General features: G+C 47.8%; 1 protein-coding gene across 1 annotated transcript in view; it reads right to left on the bottom strand.

Moving 5' to 3' along the window:
* POLN (DNA polymerase nu) overlaps positions 1-16,772 on the bottom strand; it is a 160,226-nt gene that overhangs the window by 106,262 nt on the left and 37,192 nt on the right. Inside the window, 5 exon segments of the mRNA XM_059166889.1 lie at positions 508-572; positions 1,267-1,327; positions 3,987-4,055; positions 6,438-6,595; positions 12,175-12,287. Coding sequence (XP_059022872.1) covers positions 508-572; positions 1,267-1,327; positions 3,987-4,055; positions 6,438-6,595; positions 12,175-12,287 — 466 coding nt within the window.

Below are 16,772 nucleotides of genomic sequence, written 5' to 3'. Positions count from 1 at the left end.
AACTGAGCCACCCAGACGTCCCTTTTTCTTGCTTTTTAAAACGATCTTATTTATCTGAGAAAGAGAGAGAGAGCATGAGTAGGGGGATCAGCAGAGGGAAAAGCAGACTCCCCGCAGAGCAGGGAGCCCAGACCCCGATGCAGAATTCGATCCCAGGACATTGGGATCATGACCTGAGCCAAAGGCAGATGCTTCACCAACTGAACCACCTGGGTCCCCTATTCTTGCTTTTACCAAGAACCCAAGAAATCCATGAACTCCCCTCACCAAACTATAGGTGGTGTCCCTGTGAGAAGAACCTGACCTTTCAGAAGCCGGAGGACCCATGATATCCTGTGTGCACCATGGAGCGAGCTCCCAGCTATGTGCCTGTTTAAGGCTGGTCAGGGGCCAGTGCTCCCCTGAACATACATCCAAGCCAGGTGAGTGAGGAATGGAGAAGGGGGGGAAAGGACTTACAGGCAGGAAAGAGCTAACAGGCAGCCTGGCTCTGAAATAAAAACGCACCCCCAGAAGGGCTGAAGTCCTCTCCATCTCTCCTCTGTTCACCCGAATGCTGTGGCTCTCCATCACTGTGATTCAAACACCAAAGCAGATCAAACTTGCATCAATGAGTTATCTCCACGAAAGCCTCTGAGACGGGGAGCAAGACTTACTCCCTCACAAGGACAATAATGACAGTGCCTGCTGCGTCCCACCTCCACAAACGATCTGTGAGGGTCAATGCTGGAGCCCAGCAGTGGCGGTGGGGGCCGTGGGGACACTCCCTGAATGGCCACATGGGACGGAGTCATCTCGGGCCAGCCAGGCTGTGGAGCACTGGGCTGGGCTTGGCTCCCCTAGTGCCCAGCAGGACCTGGGCCAAGTGGGGGCTGTGAGACAAAGGCAGAGGAGGGCTCGCACCCCCTGTCCTAGGTGCTGTCCCTAAGGGCAGGACTGACAGTACACCACCAGGACGAACAACTGCTGTGCAGAACATGCCACAGGCTCGCTCCACACTGCTGCTCTGAGGAGCATGGGGCTGCCGCTCGGCCAGGATGTAAAAGGGACCTCATGTGACTGAGAGGTCAGAACCGTCTCGTTCTTCTAGATCAACAGGTGATGCTCTCCAACCCCTCTTATTACAGAGAGGGGAATACAGGGCTTGCTGCCTCGAAGCACTCCCATGACACACTGCCCACCCTAATAAGAGAGAAACAGCTGCTCTCAAACAGTGTCAAGAATTCCCTAGAAACATGACTGTCTGTCACCTTTATGGTACCTTACCTGCCAAAATTGGTATCAGAGGAAGCTCCAAAGTACAAAATAGTTGCCATAATCCATAAACCTGTTTTGTAGGAAGAAATGATACCAATGTTACTTTTAAATTATTTCTGTCTGCACTGGGCTGAACAGCCTACTTGATAGCACTGAGGTGAAATTCAGGCAACTTCCACCCAACAGCCACCCTCCTGTCATCCTCCTTCCTAGTAGAACTCCTATTTCTTTCAAATATCCTATTTCCTTACCAAGACCTCATAGAGATATTTAGAAATATAGGGTAGGCCAAGCCCCATTCCCAATTCTCTTTATCTTTCTCATTTTTTAAAATTTTAAAAATATTTTATTTATTTGAGAGAGAGAGAGCATACACACACAAGGGGGGCAGCAGAGGGAGAGGGAGAAGAAGACTCCCCACAGAGCCAGGAGCCCAATGAGGGGCTCAATCTCAGGACCCCTGAGATCAGAACCTGAGCCGAAGGCAGACACTTCACCAACTGAGCCACCCAGGGCCCCCAAATCTTTCTCATTTTTAAGTGTGATGAAGGTATTGAAACTTTTTTTTTTTAAGATTTTATTTATTTATTTGACAGACATAGATCACACGTAGGCAGAGAGGCAGGCAGAGAGAGAGTGGGGGAAGCAGGCTCCCCGCCAAGCAGAGAGCCTGATGCGGGGCCTGATACCAGGACCCAGAGATCATGACTCTAGCCGAAGGCAGAGGCCCAACCCACTGAGCCACCCAGGTGCCCCAGTATTTTAAGCTTTTAATCTTCCATTTAACTTCAGAATAGGTTTACTGAATTCCCAAAAGTATAGCTAGAATTTTCATTGGTTTTTGAATTGGCTTTAGAAATTAATGTGGGGAGAGGTGAAATCTTTATATGAGGTCACCAGGTCACCTCCTCCCAGAGTATGAAACATCTCTGCATTTATTCAGACTGTCTCCATGTCTCTTCTCAGGGCTTTTGTCATGTGTGTCCCTTCCTGCTGCCATCCAAAAGCCCTCTGCCTCACCTACACCTCCACTGTGCCCTCACTAGAGTCCTCGCTGCCCCAAGCCCTGAACTTTGCCCCAGCCCTTTCGGGGATGGGCTGACGTGCTCCAAGACACCACCTCCTCAGTTCTTGGGCTGTGTTAGTAGGGAAGAAAAAAGGGCTTCCTCTCTCCCGCTGGACCCCTCCCAGCAGCCCATAGTCCTGGGCCTGCGGCCACAGTGCCTCAAGCCCAGCTCCTGACCAGCAGCCTCTGCAGGGCCTTGGCTCTCCCCGGAGCCTGGTGACAGCTTCCCCTCCAGGCCCAATGGTGGAAAAGCTTCCAGGCAGTGCCTGTCCCCTGATGCTTCTCTGTCCCTTATTGGCCCTTTACTCCTGGCCTTGCATCCACACACAGTCCCTTCCTTCAACTCTTCTTGACTGTTCCTGTGAATGCCCTCTGCTTCCCAATGAGACTGAGGAGAGCTGTGTCCATCTTACTATTAAACTAAAATAAATGCTCTGCTTTTATGTCAATGGCAACATTAGAAACATCCCAGCTGAGGAGCACCTAGGTGGCTCAGTGGGTTAAACATCTGACTTTGGCTGAGGTCATGATCTCAGGGTCATGATCACAGGGTCCTGGGATGGAGCCCCCTCCAGTCTGCTGGAGAATTTTTCTCCCTCTCCATCTGCCCCTCCCCCTACTCATGCACTCCCTTTCTCTCTAATAAATAAATAAATAAATAAATAAATAAATAAAAACTTTTTTTTTTAGATTTTATTTATTTATTTGACAGGCAGAGATCACAAGTAGGCAGAGAGGCAGGCAGAGAGAGAGGAAGAAGCAGGCTCCCTGCTGAGCAGAGAGCCCGATGTGGGGCTCGATCCCCGGACCCTGGGATCATGACCTGAGCCGAAGGCAGCAGCTTTAACCCACTGAGCCACCCAGGCGCCCCAATAAAAACTTTTTTTAAAAAAGAAATATTTCAATTCATTTGGTAGCTTTTTAAAAATGCTACAGTTATTAGCCTACAGAAAACATTTTTTAAAAACTCCAAGTCCAGGGCACCACTGATGGCTCAGTGGGTTGGGCCTCTGCCTTCGGCTCAGGTCATGATCCCAGGGTCCTGGGATCGAGCCCCACATCGGGCTCTCTGCTCAGCAGGGAGCCTGCTTCCACCTCTCTCTCTGCCTGCCTCTCTGCTTACTTGTGATCTATGTCTGTCAAATAAATAAATAAAATCTTTAAAAAAAAAAAGTTTAAAATACCTTCATCACACTTAAAAAGGAGGCAGAGGCCTCCTTGTGATCTCTTTCTGTCAAATGGATAAATAAAATCTTAAAAATAAAATAAAAATAAAAACTCCAAGTCCTTGGGGCACCTGGGTGGCTCAGTTGGTTAAGCAACTGCCTTCGGCTCCAGTCATGATCCCAGTTTCCTGGGATCAAGTGCCACATCAGGCTCCTTGCTCAGTGGGAGCCTGCTTACCCCTCTCCCTCTGCTGCTGCTTCCCCTGCTTGTACTCTCTCTCTGTGTCAAATAAATAAATAAAATCTTAAAAAAAAAAGAATACCCCTCCAGTTCCCAACATGTGGCCTGTCCTTCTATGAGTGAGGCACAAGTTTACTTGGCCTGAGGATTCACTGCTCTGTTTTCTGTACAGCTGTGAGCATGGATGGGAGTAAAAGATGCTCTTGGGGAACAGTGAGGAGGAGTGCCTGCTGACCAAAGTTACGAGATGCCTTGCCTTCAGCTGGGAGCAAAGGCCCATCGTAAGTCTGTAGAGTGTCTTCAGGTTCACACGTACATTCTGATTCTTTTAAAAGATCAAAAGAATGAAAGATTAGGCAAACTTGCAGCAATGTTCATCGAAATCCAGGGAGGGACACAACCCACAGAAATGGGCACTAACTAGGTGGCATAAGTCTTTCCATGGCAGACATGCCACTAGCTAGGTGGCATGAGTCTTTCCATGGCAGACTGCCATGGCAGTCTTTCCAAGGCAGAATCTTTCTCTTGGCGGCCTCACCAAATAGCTCCCATGGGCAAGCTCCCACGTTACACAACAGCCTTCTTACCAGGCAAGTGCAAGCTACCTGGAGCCTCTCCCCCAAACCCGGATTTTTCCTCATTTTGCAGGAACTGCAGAGTGTCCACGGTGCAAAGATCACACGGTGGAGAGACAGATGCGTACCCCCCACGTGCCCCAGTAGGCTGAGGAGCCACGTGGCCAACCTCAGCATCCATCCTCACCCAGACATCAGCCCCAGAGGCCTGAGCATGGACGATCAGGGCTGCAGCCCACGACACACAGCCTGACTCTCCTTGCCGGATCACTCGCTCTGCCAAACAACTCCCCACACTCCACTTTTGGCCTCAAGGCCCCAAGCCAGAGAAACCCCAGGATGAGGAGCCAGCAGTGGGCTGATGTAGTCTGGCCTTTGCACTCTCCTCATCCCCAGCCTTGGCTCTCATGCATGACTGGTATCGGGGCAGAATGTCTACTCCTGCCTGAATGAGCTTCCCACAGGAGACCTCATGATGAGCCTCCCACTATGAGTGGTTCTCCAGCCAGGGCTCCACCAGGACAAGACCGAGCTCCAAAGGGTACCAGCACCTTCCTGAAAGAGCCCCTGACACAGCTACCCCTCTACCCCACACCTTCCTTCGAAATCTCACCCTTCCCTCCAGCTCCCGTGCTGCTCCCTTGGCCCAGACTTCTCCTGCATTCTCCCAGATAATTCCTGTCACCTCTTCAGCCAGCACAGAGTGGGCCTGGCTCTCGCCTCCCACCCCTCACGCACTGCAGGCCTTCACAGTGGACACATTTCAAGTCAAGAGATTCAAGTGCGAGTTCGCAGGGGCCCCTGCTTTTCTTCCTGCAGTGTGCCGAGGGCCCTGGGTGAGGCAACAGCACATGGGCAGTGGTGGGACGGGTAGGGTCCCCAGCACCGTGAGCAGCTGCTACAGCCTGGGTGTGGGGCCCTGGCTCCTTGACAGGGAGAAAACAAAAACACCTCTGTGGCTGTTGCTCTGTTACCGTGGCTACTCCCATCCCCAGATGCACTAGGAAGAAACTAGACTTTAGAGTCAGAAGTGCACACTTTGAACCACAGCCTCAACTTGACTTTGGGCAATGGCATACACATTGATCTTTCTGCACCTTGGTCTTCTCCTCTATAAACTGGAACTGGTAGTGCGGAGGTGGGCACATCCCTATTTCGGCTACTCTTTGAGGAAGCTCCCCTCCCAGCATCATAAGATCAGTAGAACTCACCTTCATGTCCTCTACCCCCACCAAGGGGCAGACATGTGGCACAGTGAAGGAACTCCCTGTGGGTCTTCAACAAAAGTGACAAATGGCTCACTGCTGGGCCTGGGGCCTGAGGGCTCATGTCTTCTGCAGCCTGTTACTGCTTTCCCTCTGAGTCTGTGAGCTCCCCCATATTCCTCAGACACATCTTCAGATTAAGGCGCAGTAAGTTTCTGCATTTGTACCTTCAAGTCCCCATATGACTCAGATCCTCCCTCACAGATGGCACAGGATGAAGGGCAGGAGCGAGCAGACCTCCCAGAGGCTCAGGGCCCTCACCTCACCAGCCACTCTGCCCCAGTGATTCCCAGCCCACGGCCAGTACTTGTGCTCCCTGAGCCCCTGTACACTCACCCACTCGTGCGTCTAGCGTGTTGCTGTTGATTTGCACACAGGAAGCCTCAAGAGAGTGGCCCAGCTGGGGGTCCCCTTCTCGGGGACTTTGCTCCAGAGCCATGAGTACCATGGCTACTGCAGACGTAGTTCCTAACAAATCGGTGTGTCTCCAGAACAGGCCTCGGGAAAACCCACTTGGGCACATGGAGTGAGGTGTGGCCAGAGCCTCTGTGTGGTGGCCGGGCCACCAGCACTACGAGCAGCTCATGGACACAGAGCATGTGGCTCGCTGACCCCAGAGAGTCCTTTTAGAAGAATCCCGCTATGAACAGACTTCCCAGGGAGTTAGTTCCATGAAGGAATAGAAGTCACCCATCCTAATTCAATATCCTCCACCAGAAGCATCAGAGTAAAAAGCATTTGTACAGAATAAGTGAAAATGAATGTCAGCAATGTTCTTTTTATTACAGGACTGTATGAAGTGGAAGAAGTTTCAAGGAAAAAATTTGGGTTGACTAAGTTGGTAAACCTGATCTTAACACAACTTACCACAACATTTCTTGAGGAATTCCCGTATGTGCTGTTCACATTAACAGAGATGGAGCCTTCAAGGTATTTTGCCACTAAATCTTCAAAAGAGGGTGAAGCATCCCCAGGATCTATAAGCCAGGCAGCAATTCTGGGATCAAGCCCTACAAAATGAACAACTACAAAGAAAAAGGCCATTTGATCACTCCACAAAAACTGAAGAACCATCCTTTTCTCAAGGGTCAAAATAATAATAATAGCATTGCCATCTAGTTATAGAGCTGAGTGCCAAAATGATGCTCCACCATTCCTGAGGAACTCAGAGCCTTTGGTACGAGCAGCCTCCACGACCTAGGTCCCATACAGGCAATCCCCATGGGGAACTGACCCCAGATAGCCGAAGAGGGGGGCTAAACTAACATGGAACTTGGACCTCTCACAAATGTTCAGAGGTGGTGATGAGAACCCTCCGGTACTCTTCTGGCCTCTTCTCCCCCATCAGCCCCCCGCCCCTGCTCCCCAGCTTTCCAACCCTGCACCTCTCACTGGGCTGTCTTCCTAGGTGCTCCTAACCCCTCTTCAGGGTGTCCAGGAGCCCAAGTCTTGTGAGCTGAAGAAAGAGCATAAGTGTCCTCATTGCCAAGTTCAAGGGTGCGGAGCAGTGGGCAGTGTATGTGAGGACAGAGATGCCTGGCATTTGGGGCATTTCCCCTGATGAGAGGAAAACCTGAGAGACACCCCCCCCCCCAGATCTCTGCCGCACTGGGGTATGTAAAACAATGCCACCCCTGGAGCTTGGGCTGTTACTGTCCCTAAGTACTAGATTTCTTATCCAAAAACCCAGGAAGAGGTTGCTGTACATCTCTGTGAGACATATGGGAAGATGCTTTGTGAAAAACAAAAACGACATCTGCTAAGTAAGTTTTAGTGCCAGAGTATTTTAAACATTGACAGGTAAGCTATAAAAGGGGGGAACTAATAAACTGAGAGATGAATCTGAATTCTAAGAAACTGTGTTTTTAAGTTACTTTATATTTTCTAGATTTATTTATTTATTTTAGAGAGAGAGAGAGAGAGCACAAGCAGGGGTAGAGGGAGAGAGAGAGAGAATCCCAAGCAGACTCTGCACTGAGCATAGAGCCCAATCTGGGGCTTGAACTCAGGACTCTGAGATCATGACCTGAGCTGAAATTGAGACTCGGATTCTCAACCAATAGAGCCATCAAGGTGCCCCAACTTACTTAAACATTTTGAATAATGCTACATTAAAAACAAGTAGTTTGCTTTTAAACAAAATTATAGTCTTAGATCACAACACACTAAATATTATATCTTCTGGCATCTTTAAATTATGCTGTCTAAGAAGTTTCTGTTTGTCAATGGATCCGGTATTGTGACTTTTTTATTTGGTGTCTGGGAAGTCCCCAACGTTTGGAACCTTAGCTGGAACAACATGGGCAAGTGCTCTGGGAATTGCACCCACATTGGCTGCCCATGGTCTGACCCAACACCATGTGGCCACGCTAACTGATCTGGCAGACTAGTTCACTCTGCTTGCCTTTTCAGAGCTCTAATGGTCCAAAATTAAGGCTCTGCTAACATTCTTGAAAACTCCTGGGGAAGTTGTGATGGCACAGGAAGGGCCTGGGGGCTGGTTCCTGTCAACTCCTCTGCCTCACATACTCAAGCCCCCAGGACAAGACCCCTCACCGTGGAGAAAATGCCAGTAGTTGAAAGAAAAAGGCCAAAGAGACAGATTTAAAAAGAGCTAAGAAAATCTGAGAAAATGATAAAAGCAATGAAGAATAAATAAATCAGAACTACAAATATGTGGAAATGAGAGGGCTTAGAAAAATAAGAACTGGGGCGCCTGGGTGGCTCAGTGGGTTAAGCCGCTGCCTTCGGCTCGGGTCATGATCTCAGGGTTCTGGGATCGAGTCCCGCATCGGGCTCTCTGCTCAGCAGGGAGCCTGCTTCCCTCTCTCTCTCTCTGCCTGCCTCTCCATCTACTTGTGATTTCTCTCTGTCAAATAAATAAATAAAATCTTTAAAAAAAAAAAAAAAAAAAAAAAAAAAGAAAAATAAGAACTGAACAAAGAAATGAAAGGGTTCGGGAAATAAAACAAAAAAATTCATAAACAGAAACTGAAAAAAATAAAAGTAAAAGCTGAACTGGTAACACACTAAGGCAATTGATGTGATACATACAGATGATGGGGAAGAGGGATATAAAAAAAGAAATGAGAGGGGCACCTGGTGGCTCAGTGGGTTAAAGCCTCTGCCTTTGGCTCAGGTCATGATCCCACAGTCCTGGGATCAAGCCCCACATCAGGGTCTCTGCTGAGAGAATGCTCATCTGCTTCCCCTCCTTCTCTCTCTGCCTGTCTCTGCCTGCTCGTGATCTCTGTCTATCATATTTAAATAAGAAAAAAAGAAATGAGATTGGAAATAGATTCTAGATAAAGTGATAAATAGGAAAGAGCACAGAGGTAGATTCAACATATGAAATGAGTTCAAACACCACAAAAGAGGTAAACAACCAGATATCATTTATCTCCTGACAGAAGGACCCACTACTACCTAGGGTCATGGTCAGGGTCAGGGTCATGACTTAGTTTTGCTCTCCCCAAAATCAGGCCTGAAATCTGATCAAGCCTTCGATCCAACTGCCAATTTATAAGAAATAGAAGGGCAAGGGGCGCCTGGATGGCTCAGTGGGTTAAAGCCTCTGCCTTTGGCTCGGGTCATGATCCCAGGGTCCTGGGATTGAGCCCCGCATCAGGCTCTCTGCTCAGCGGGGAGCCTGCTTCCTCCTCTCTCTCTGCCTGCTTCTCTGCCTACTTGTGATGTCTGTCTGTCAAATAAATAAATAAATAAATAAATCTTAAAAAAAAAAAAGAAAGAAAGAAAAGAAAGAAAAAGAAATAGAAGGGCAAGAAGAATGTGTTAAACAGCAAGAAGGAATATATTCTGAAAAATCCAATGCTGGGAAATCCTACTCGATAAACAAGCTGGTTCCATCCACAAGGACAAAGTAATTACAGGAAAATAAAACAGGGAGAGAGAATATAGATTAAAAAAAAAAGAAACAGGGGCACCTGGGTGGCTCAGTGGGTTAAGCCTCTGCCTTCAGCTCAGGTCATTATCTCAGGGTCCTGGGATCAAGCCCCACATCAGGCTCTCTGCTCAGCAGGGAGTCTGCTTCTCCCCTTTCTCTCTGCCTGCCTCTCTGGCCTACTTGTGATGTTTCTTTCTCTCTCTCTCTCTCTGTCAAATAAATAAATAAAATCTTAAAAGAAAAAAAAGATTCTTTCTCCCACAAAAAAAAAGAGAGAGAGAGAAAGAAACAAGAAGCATATCACACCTATCCCAGCTTCAGGGTAACCTAACCCTAACTCTTGTTTGGATCCCAAGTCACATAAACCATAAGAAAATAAAAACAAACACAAATGATATTTAAAGACAAGGGGGGCAGCGCACACATTGACCAGATATATCTAGTAACACTGGAAGATTACCACTAATCTGGGGGAGATGATGACTGCATCATTTTAAAAATGAAACCCTCATGTTCCATGACATAATTGAAATATTTACAGAGGAATCATAAGATGCTTGGAATCTGCTACAAACTAACCCAGGAGGCAGGGGTTTGGAATTGTGAGGAGATACAGAGGAAAGAAGACTGGACATAAGCTGGAAACTGTTGAAGCTGGATGATGGGTACCATGTTGCCTTCCAACACCACCTCTGGCACCCAGCGAGGGCATCTGACAGTTGGCACCCCTCTGACACTGGCTACCGTGAGTGCAGAACCTGCAGGCTGAGGACTCAGCCTCACAAGACCACCCCTGCTTCAGATTCCTCCCATACCTCCCACCCACTGACTATAAATTGGGGTTCCCATGACCTCCTGCTCAGGCTCGCAAAACTGTGGAAGCACCTGTACTAACTCATGACCCATGTATCATGAAGGACACAACTCCGGATCATCCAGATGAAAGAGACACGCAGGGCAAGGTGTGAGGCAGGGGGCACAGAGCTCCCACCTGCCCAGCCCTCAGACATGCTCCCCAACCTGGGAGCCCTCCAGTTCCCCACTATCCCCTGTGCAGGGGTGGTTTATGGAGGCTCCACTGCCTGGATGCAATTGATGAGATCACTGGCCACTGCGATAGACCACCTCTCCATCCCTTCTCTGTCCCCGGGGGTGGGGGTGGGGAACTTGAAGTCGAAATGACTAAGCCTGATGTGGTCATTCTGTCTACTGCCCCAACCCAAAGCCGACTAGTGGTCCCCAGCTCCTATTCCTCTCATTAGCACACAAAAGACACTCTTAGCACTCTGGGGATTGCAAGGGCCTTAGAAACCATGTGCCAGGAAGCAGGGACAAAGACTAAATATATGTTTCTTATTGTATCACAGGTAATTCTGTACATGTTGGAAATTTTGTACAATCAAAACAATTTTTTTTCCTTAACCCACTGAGCCACCCAGGCACCCCTGTTTCTTTTTTTAATCTATATATTCTCTCTCCTGTTTTTTTCCCCTATAAATAGATTATAAATTCCCTACGAATTAAACTGAAGTCTAGGGGCACCTGGGTGGCTCAGTCAGTTAAGCATCTGCCTACGGCTCAGTTTTCTGAGTTTTTGAAGAAAACTTTGTAAACATCTTCTACAGTTTGTCTCTTTTTCCCCTTTGCTTGTTTGTTTCTTCAATGCCACATAGGAGTGAATCATATGGTATATGTCTTCCTCTGACTGATTTCACTTAGCATGATACTCTCTAGCTCCATCCACATCATCGCACAAGACAAGAGTCCATTCTTTTTCATGGCTGAGTACTATTCCACTGTGTGTAGCTACACCACATCTTCTCCATGGACACTTGGGCTGCTTCTGTATCTTAGCTGTTGTAAATAATGATGCTATAAGCTTAGGGCTGCATGAATTCCTTTGAATTAGTATTTTGTATTCCTTGCATAAATACCCAGTAGTGCAACTGCTGGGTTACAGGGTAGCTCTATTTTCAACTTTTTGAGGAAACTCCGTGCTGTTTTCCACACTGCCTGCACCAGCTGACATTTCCACCAGTGCACAACGGTTCCTTTCTCCATATCCTCACCAACACCTGTTGTTTCCTGTGTTGTTGATTCCATCCGTTCTGACAGGTGTGAGGTGGTATCTCATTGTGGTTTTGATGATGAGTGATGTTGAGGATATTTTCATGTGCCTGGACTTTACTTACTTTTCTTTTTTTTTTAATTATTTATTCATCAGAGACAGAGCGCGCACACAAGCCAGGGGAGCAGCGGGCAGAGGGAAAAGCAGGTTCTCTGCTGAGCAAGGAATCCGATTTGGGACTCGATCCCAAGACCCTGATATCATGACCTGAGCTGAAGGCAGATGCCCAACCGACTGAGCCACCCAGGTGCCCTTAGACTTTAGTTTAATTCGTAGGGGCTTTATAAACTATTTATAGTAACAACACACCCCATCTGACCACTCTGCATAAGTCACTTCTTTCTTATTTTAAATTTTAAAAAGTAATATATATTTGCAAAAAAATCAAACCACCTAAAACACAGAGGGAAAGTGCCCCTTCACCCTTGGGGCACAAGGCTGCACAGCTGGGGCTTTGGAGCCACATGGCCAGGCCCCCAGAGTTGTCCTGTCCCTGCCTCCCCATGTCTCATTCTCAGGAGGAATCACTGCTGGAGAGTTCATTTTAAGAGATTATAAAAACTAAAACTTACCATGCTTCCAGCTGCTATCATTACCAAAACACTGCAGCACTGTTCGCACAAAGTCCTTGGCATTAAAACAAATAACAGGACATTTACATTTCAGGATTTGAAACAGAACTTTCCTGGAAGATGAAAAGAAATTCACTGATTCAGACAATTTAGAATCTCTGACCTTAGAGTAAAATAGTTCTGTTGCTCTACTGACAGGTATCACTTGCTAGTACTACCGTGTAGACATTCTTCTTCTAAGATGCTCATGGAGGTTAAGTGGGATCCTGTGGGAAGGTGCTACTTCTCTGCACTTAGAGATGATGAAGCTGAGAAAGGCCGTCCAGCTGTTCAGAGCCCATCCCTGTGGAAAGTCACACCTCGCATTCCTGACTGGAGCACACACTCTCTGGACCCCTGACAGGCTCCCCAGTATGGCTCTCTTGCCTGCTCTCCCAGCACACACTCCCAAAACTCTGCCCTCGGCTCCCACTGAATTGTCTTTCCTCTACCAGCACACAGTGCTACATCCTCTCACAGTATGGGGCCACACCACATGCTGCATTCTTGCCTGCAATTCTCCTCCTTCGATTTCTGCAAACTGCCCCTTTCGCACGCAGGGGGTTGCCCCTTCTCTGTTCCTTCTCTACTCCTGTTCATGTACCAGCCGCAGCCGGGACCACATCTGTACGTAATTTACCTTAAAAGTAGGCTTGCCCCATTGCACTGTGAGCTCCTCAGATATGGGATTCTTTTTTTTTTTTTTTTTTAATTTTATTTATTTATTTGACAAAGACAGAGATTGCAAGCAGGCAGAGAGGCAGGCAGAGAGAGAGAGGAGGAAGCAGGCTTCCCGCTGAGCAGAGAGCCCGATGCGGGGCTCGATGCCAGGACCCTGAGATCATGACCGGAGCTGAAGGCGGAGGCTCTAACCCGTTGAGCCACCCAGGCGTCCCGGATATGGGATTCTTAACCAACTGAGCCACCCAGGCGTCCCTTGGATATGGGATTCTTAAGAGTCATCATTTACAGCACTAACCATGACGACACCATGCAAAACACTTCAAAGGACTGCTAATACTGAAATCTTAGCACAACCCTGTTAGGCAGGCACTAGGTCCACTTTACAGACAAGGAAACTAAGGCTCAGAGTGGCTAAACAATTTTCACAGCAATCCCCTATCTTGCTGCTGCCAGGACCTGCACTATAAATCTTCCTTTATAGGAACTCTGTATTTGTACTTTAATGAGGGTCTTGCATGTGGCTGAGGGAGAACGAAAGCAGGAGCCCACTCAGCTCGGCACACAGAGCCAACAGAGGTTAAGAGGTTAGATTCTGTTCTGCCTGCTGCACGGGCATTGGCATTTTCTTGTGTGGTTTCACGGGGGTTTCCCTGGAAGAGGAGGCCCGGCAGGTAGGGAGGACAGAGGGTCTGGCTTTACAGACTTAGAAGGGTGCAGGGAGGAGAGAGGGGAGAGGGGCTGGAAGATTTCAGGTGCGAAGAGCTGCACTTCCACACTGATGCCTTTGTTTGCTGCAGATGAGAAGTCCCTACTCAGGTCACCTAAGAACTGCGGAATCACCCACTAGTAAGAGATGCAGGCTAGTGGGTTTCTATCTCAAGGTAAGACAAGAAGAGCGTCCTGTAAGACAAAGTGGCTGAAACACAGTGTGTTTTGTAACTCAGTTATGGAAGTCGATTGTGTCATGTTTGCAAGCAAAAAGGCAGCCAGAATATAAAAAAGTTAGACTTGAGTCTAAAAGAGGAAGCCTGATTGGAAAGCTCAAGACTGACTAATGGCTATTTCTCGAGTCTCAATTCCATCATCTATAAACTGGAACTAACAAGATCCAACATGTACAGTTAATGTGAAGACGAAGAGACTGCGGGTGTGTACGAAGACCTTGCATGGGTTTGCAATAAATGCTATTCGATACATTTTGTGTAAAAAAGTTATTTATGTGTGTTTCCATTTAAATGTGATTTATTTAAATTCATTTTAAATCTCCAACATACTATCATGGAATTGGGATTATTACTTCCAATTTTAAGGTATGTGAAGCCGTGTCTTCATATAATTGTCTTGGAACTTACAAAAGTTAAACCTTAATATTCATTAATCCAAAAATCCAACTGAATAAATATTTGTGAAGCACATGCTCGGTCACATTCTCCTTGGCTTGTGGAGACACAGGAATGAGCAAGACATAAAAATCCCTGGTGATGGGGGCGGCGTTTTGTACACATGCACCTCAGGGGGGATGTGCACTGTGGGCGCGGGGCGGGGTGGGGGAGCATTGCTATGCACATTGAGCAGGGAAGGCCTATGGACCATGCTGTAACACCACAGGGAAGACTTGAGGGGTAAGGTGAACAAAAGTCCTCTTGAAGAGGGAAAGTTCTCTACAGAAAATTTTACCCAATACATGTGGAAGAAATGATAAACACAGAAAAAATCACCATCTTCTGGGAGTACTTAAAAAGCGATTTCAACGACCACTATGGGGACATTCACAACAGAAAGAGCACGCTGACACCACTCAGCCCACAGCTCCATCAGAACGTCACAGATGTGAGGACAACGTGACTTCATCGCAAAAGGTAGCCAGATCGAGGGCAGGGCGTCCAGCCAAATGTGATGTTCAGGAAAATCCTAGATAAAATTTTTATCTGAAAAAATAGAGAAATTTTTTTTTAGAGATGTATGCCTGTAGTTGTAAGAATGTTTCTTCCAACACTTGGGACATAATTATACTAAAAAATTGTTTATCTGGAATGCAAACTTAGCATCCTGCATTTTTATTTGCTAAATCTGACCATCCAGCTGTACCGCAGATGGGGCGTGAGGTGGGCAGCACCACCCAGGGAAGTGCCCTTGAGACAAGAGCTGGAGCAGGATAATGGGGCTTGCATGATGAAGATCTAGTCTCTAGACATATGGAGGAAAGGGAAACAAGGCAAGGAACCCCACAATCACAAAACAGGTAAGCCCAGGACACGGGGTCTCCTGCAAGATGGGGTCAGAGGTCGGAGACAAGAAATGGCACACGTGACCATGCTGGTCCTGATCCGAGTAGATCGAGTGTAGGAGGACATTTAAAAATTCAGGTAAGGGTGCCTGGATGGCTCAGTGGGTTAAGCCGCTGCCTTCGGCTCAGGTCATGATCTCGGGGTCCTGGGATCGAGTCCCGCATCGGGCTCTCTGCTCAGCAGGGATCCTGCTTCCTCCTCTCTCTCTCTCTGCCTGCCTCTCTGCCTACTTGTAATCTCTGTCTGTAAAATAAATAAATAAAATATTTTAAAAAAATAAAATAAAAATAAAAATAAAAATTCAGGTAACCTGAAATGTGGATTGAGTATTAAATTTGCTAAGTCTGAGAACAGCATTGTGTCCAGGTGAAGAAGAGCCCAGGTGTTTTACAGCTGCCTCCTGAGCCCTGGGGGCTAAAACAACTGTCTGGGATTTTCCCTAATCCCTGTTCCCTACCCTTCTCCTCGAAAAGGGGCTGATGAAGGAAGCACAGAAAAACCTTTGGTAACTGTTTGGTCCAAATGGGTGTGTATACAGAGCTCATTACACTCCTTTCTGTAGACTCAAGTTTTCATAGTTCGCTTTTTTGTGTTTTGTGGGGGTTTTTGATTCAGAGGAATGGGGCAGCACACCCTGTGGACCCCTGGGAGCAGGCTGCAGGGTTGGGGGAGAGTGGCACAAGGAAGTCCCTCTGGGAGAGCAAGGAGGCTGGGGTGCAGCGAGAGCAGGGGAAGAGGAGCTCCCAGGCCTGGGGAGGGGCCATGGGCAGACCTGCAGGCATCTTTGGGAGCTGTCGCAGGGCTCTGTGTAGGGAGTATGTGCCCTGACTTAGTGCGCAAACCCTCTCTGGGAGCCGGGTGGAAAACAGGCCAAGGGGCAGGTGGAGGCAGCAGGCCCTTGGGAAGCCCCTGCCTGGTCCAATGTCAGGAGGAGCAGGGGGGGCCTGCACCACATGGCAGCAGCAGAGGGCAAGGGCAGTCAGCTGCTAGCTGTGCTGTGAAGGCAGAGCCAGAGGGGTGTACTAAGAGCTTAGATGAAAATAAGAGAGAAGTTAAAGAAAATGCCAAGACTGTTGGCCTGAGCTCATGGAGAGCAAATGCTGACATTAACCTTGACCACAAAGGCTGTCAGAGGTGGGTTTCAGGAAGACAGGAGCTCTGTTTTGCATGTGTTGAGGACTGTCAGATGTCCAAGTAAAGAGCACTGAGTGGGATACATACATCCAAAATTCAGAAAAGGCCATCCAAACATTAGGACTATTCCCACAGAGGTCTTCCACAGAACAGGCCTGCCTAATTGCAGTGTAAAAATAAGGCTATGGGTTTCCTGCGAGCAGGTTGCTCTATTAGTCATATGTTGTCCCATTCTCACCAAAAATTACTGCAGTACAGATGCCTGATGTTAAGTTTATGATTGTTGAGGCACTCATTTCAAAAGGCATCTATATTGACTGCTGTATGACAAGCCATTGGCAAAACACTCAAACAAGGAACAAAGCCACCCCCACCTGTGAAGGTCCCCCTCCAGATAGGCCAGGGGCATCTAGACACCTGACCTGTGACTGATCCTGCTTCTCCCTTCCTGAA

The sequence above is a fragment of the Mustela lutreola genome, chromosome 1 (genome assembly GCF_030435805.1).
Source record: "Mustela lutreola isolate mMusLut2 chromosome 1, mMusLut2.pri, whole genome shotgun sequence".
NCBI classification, from domain to species: Eukaryota; Metazoa; Chordata; class Mammalia; order Carnivora; family Mustelidae; genus Mustela; species Mustela lutreola.
The sequence above is the reverse complement of the archived record's forward strand: the minus strand, read 5'-3'. Positions and strand labels throughout refer to the sequence as shown.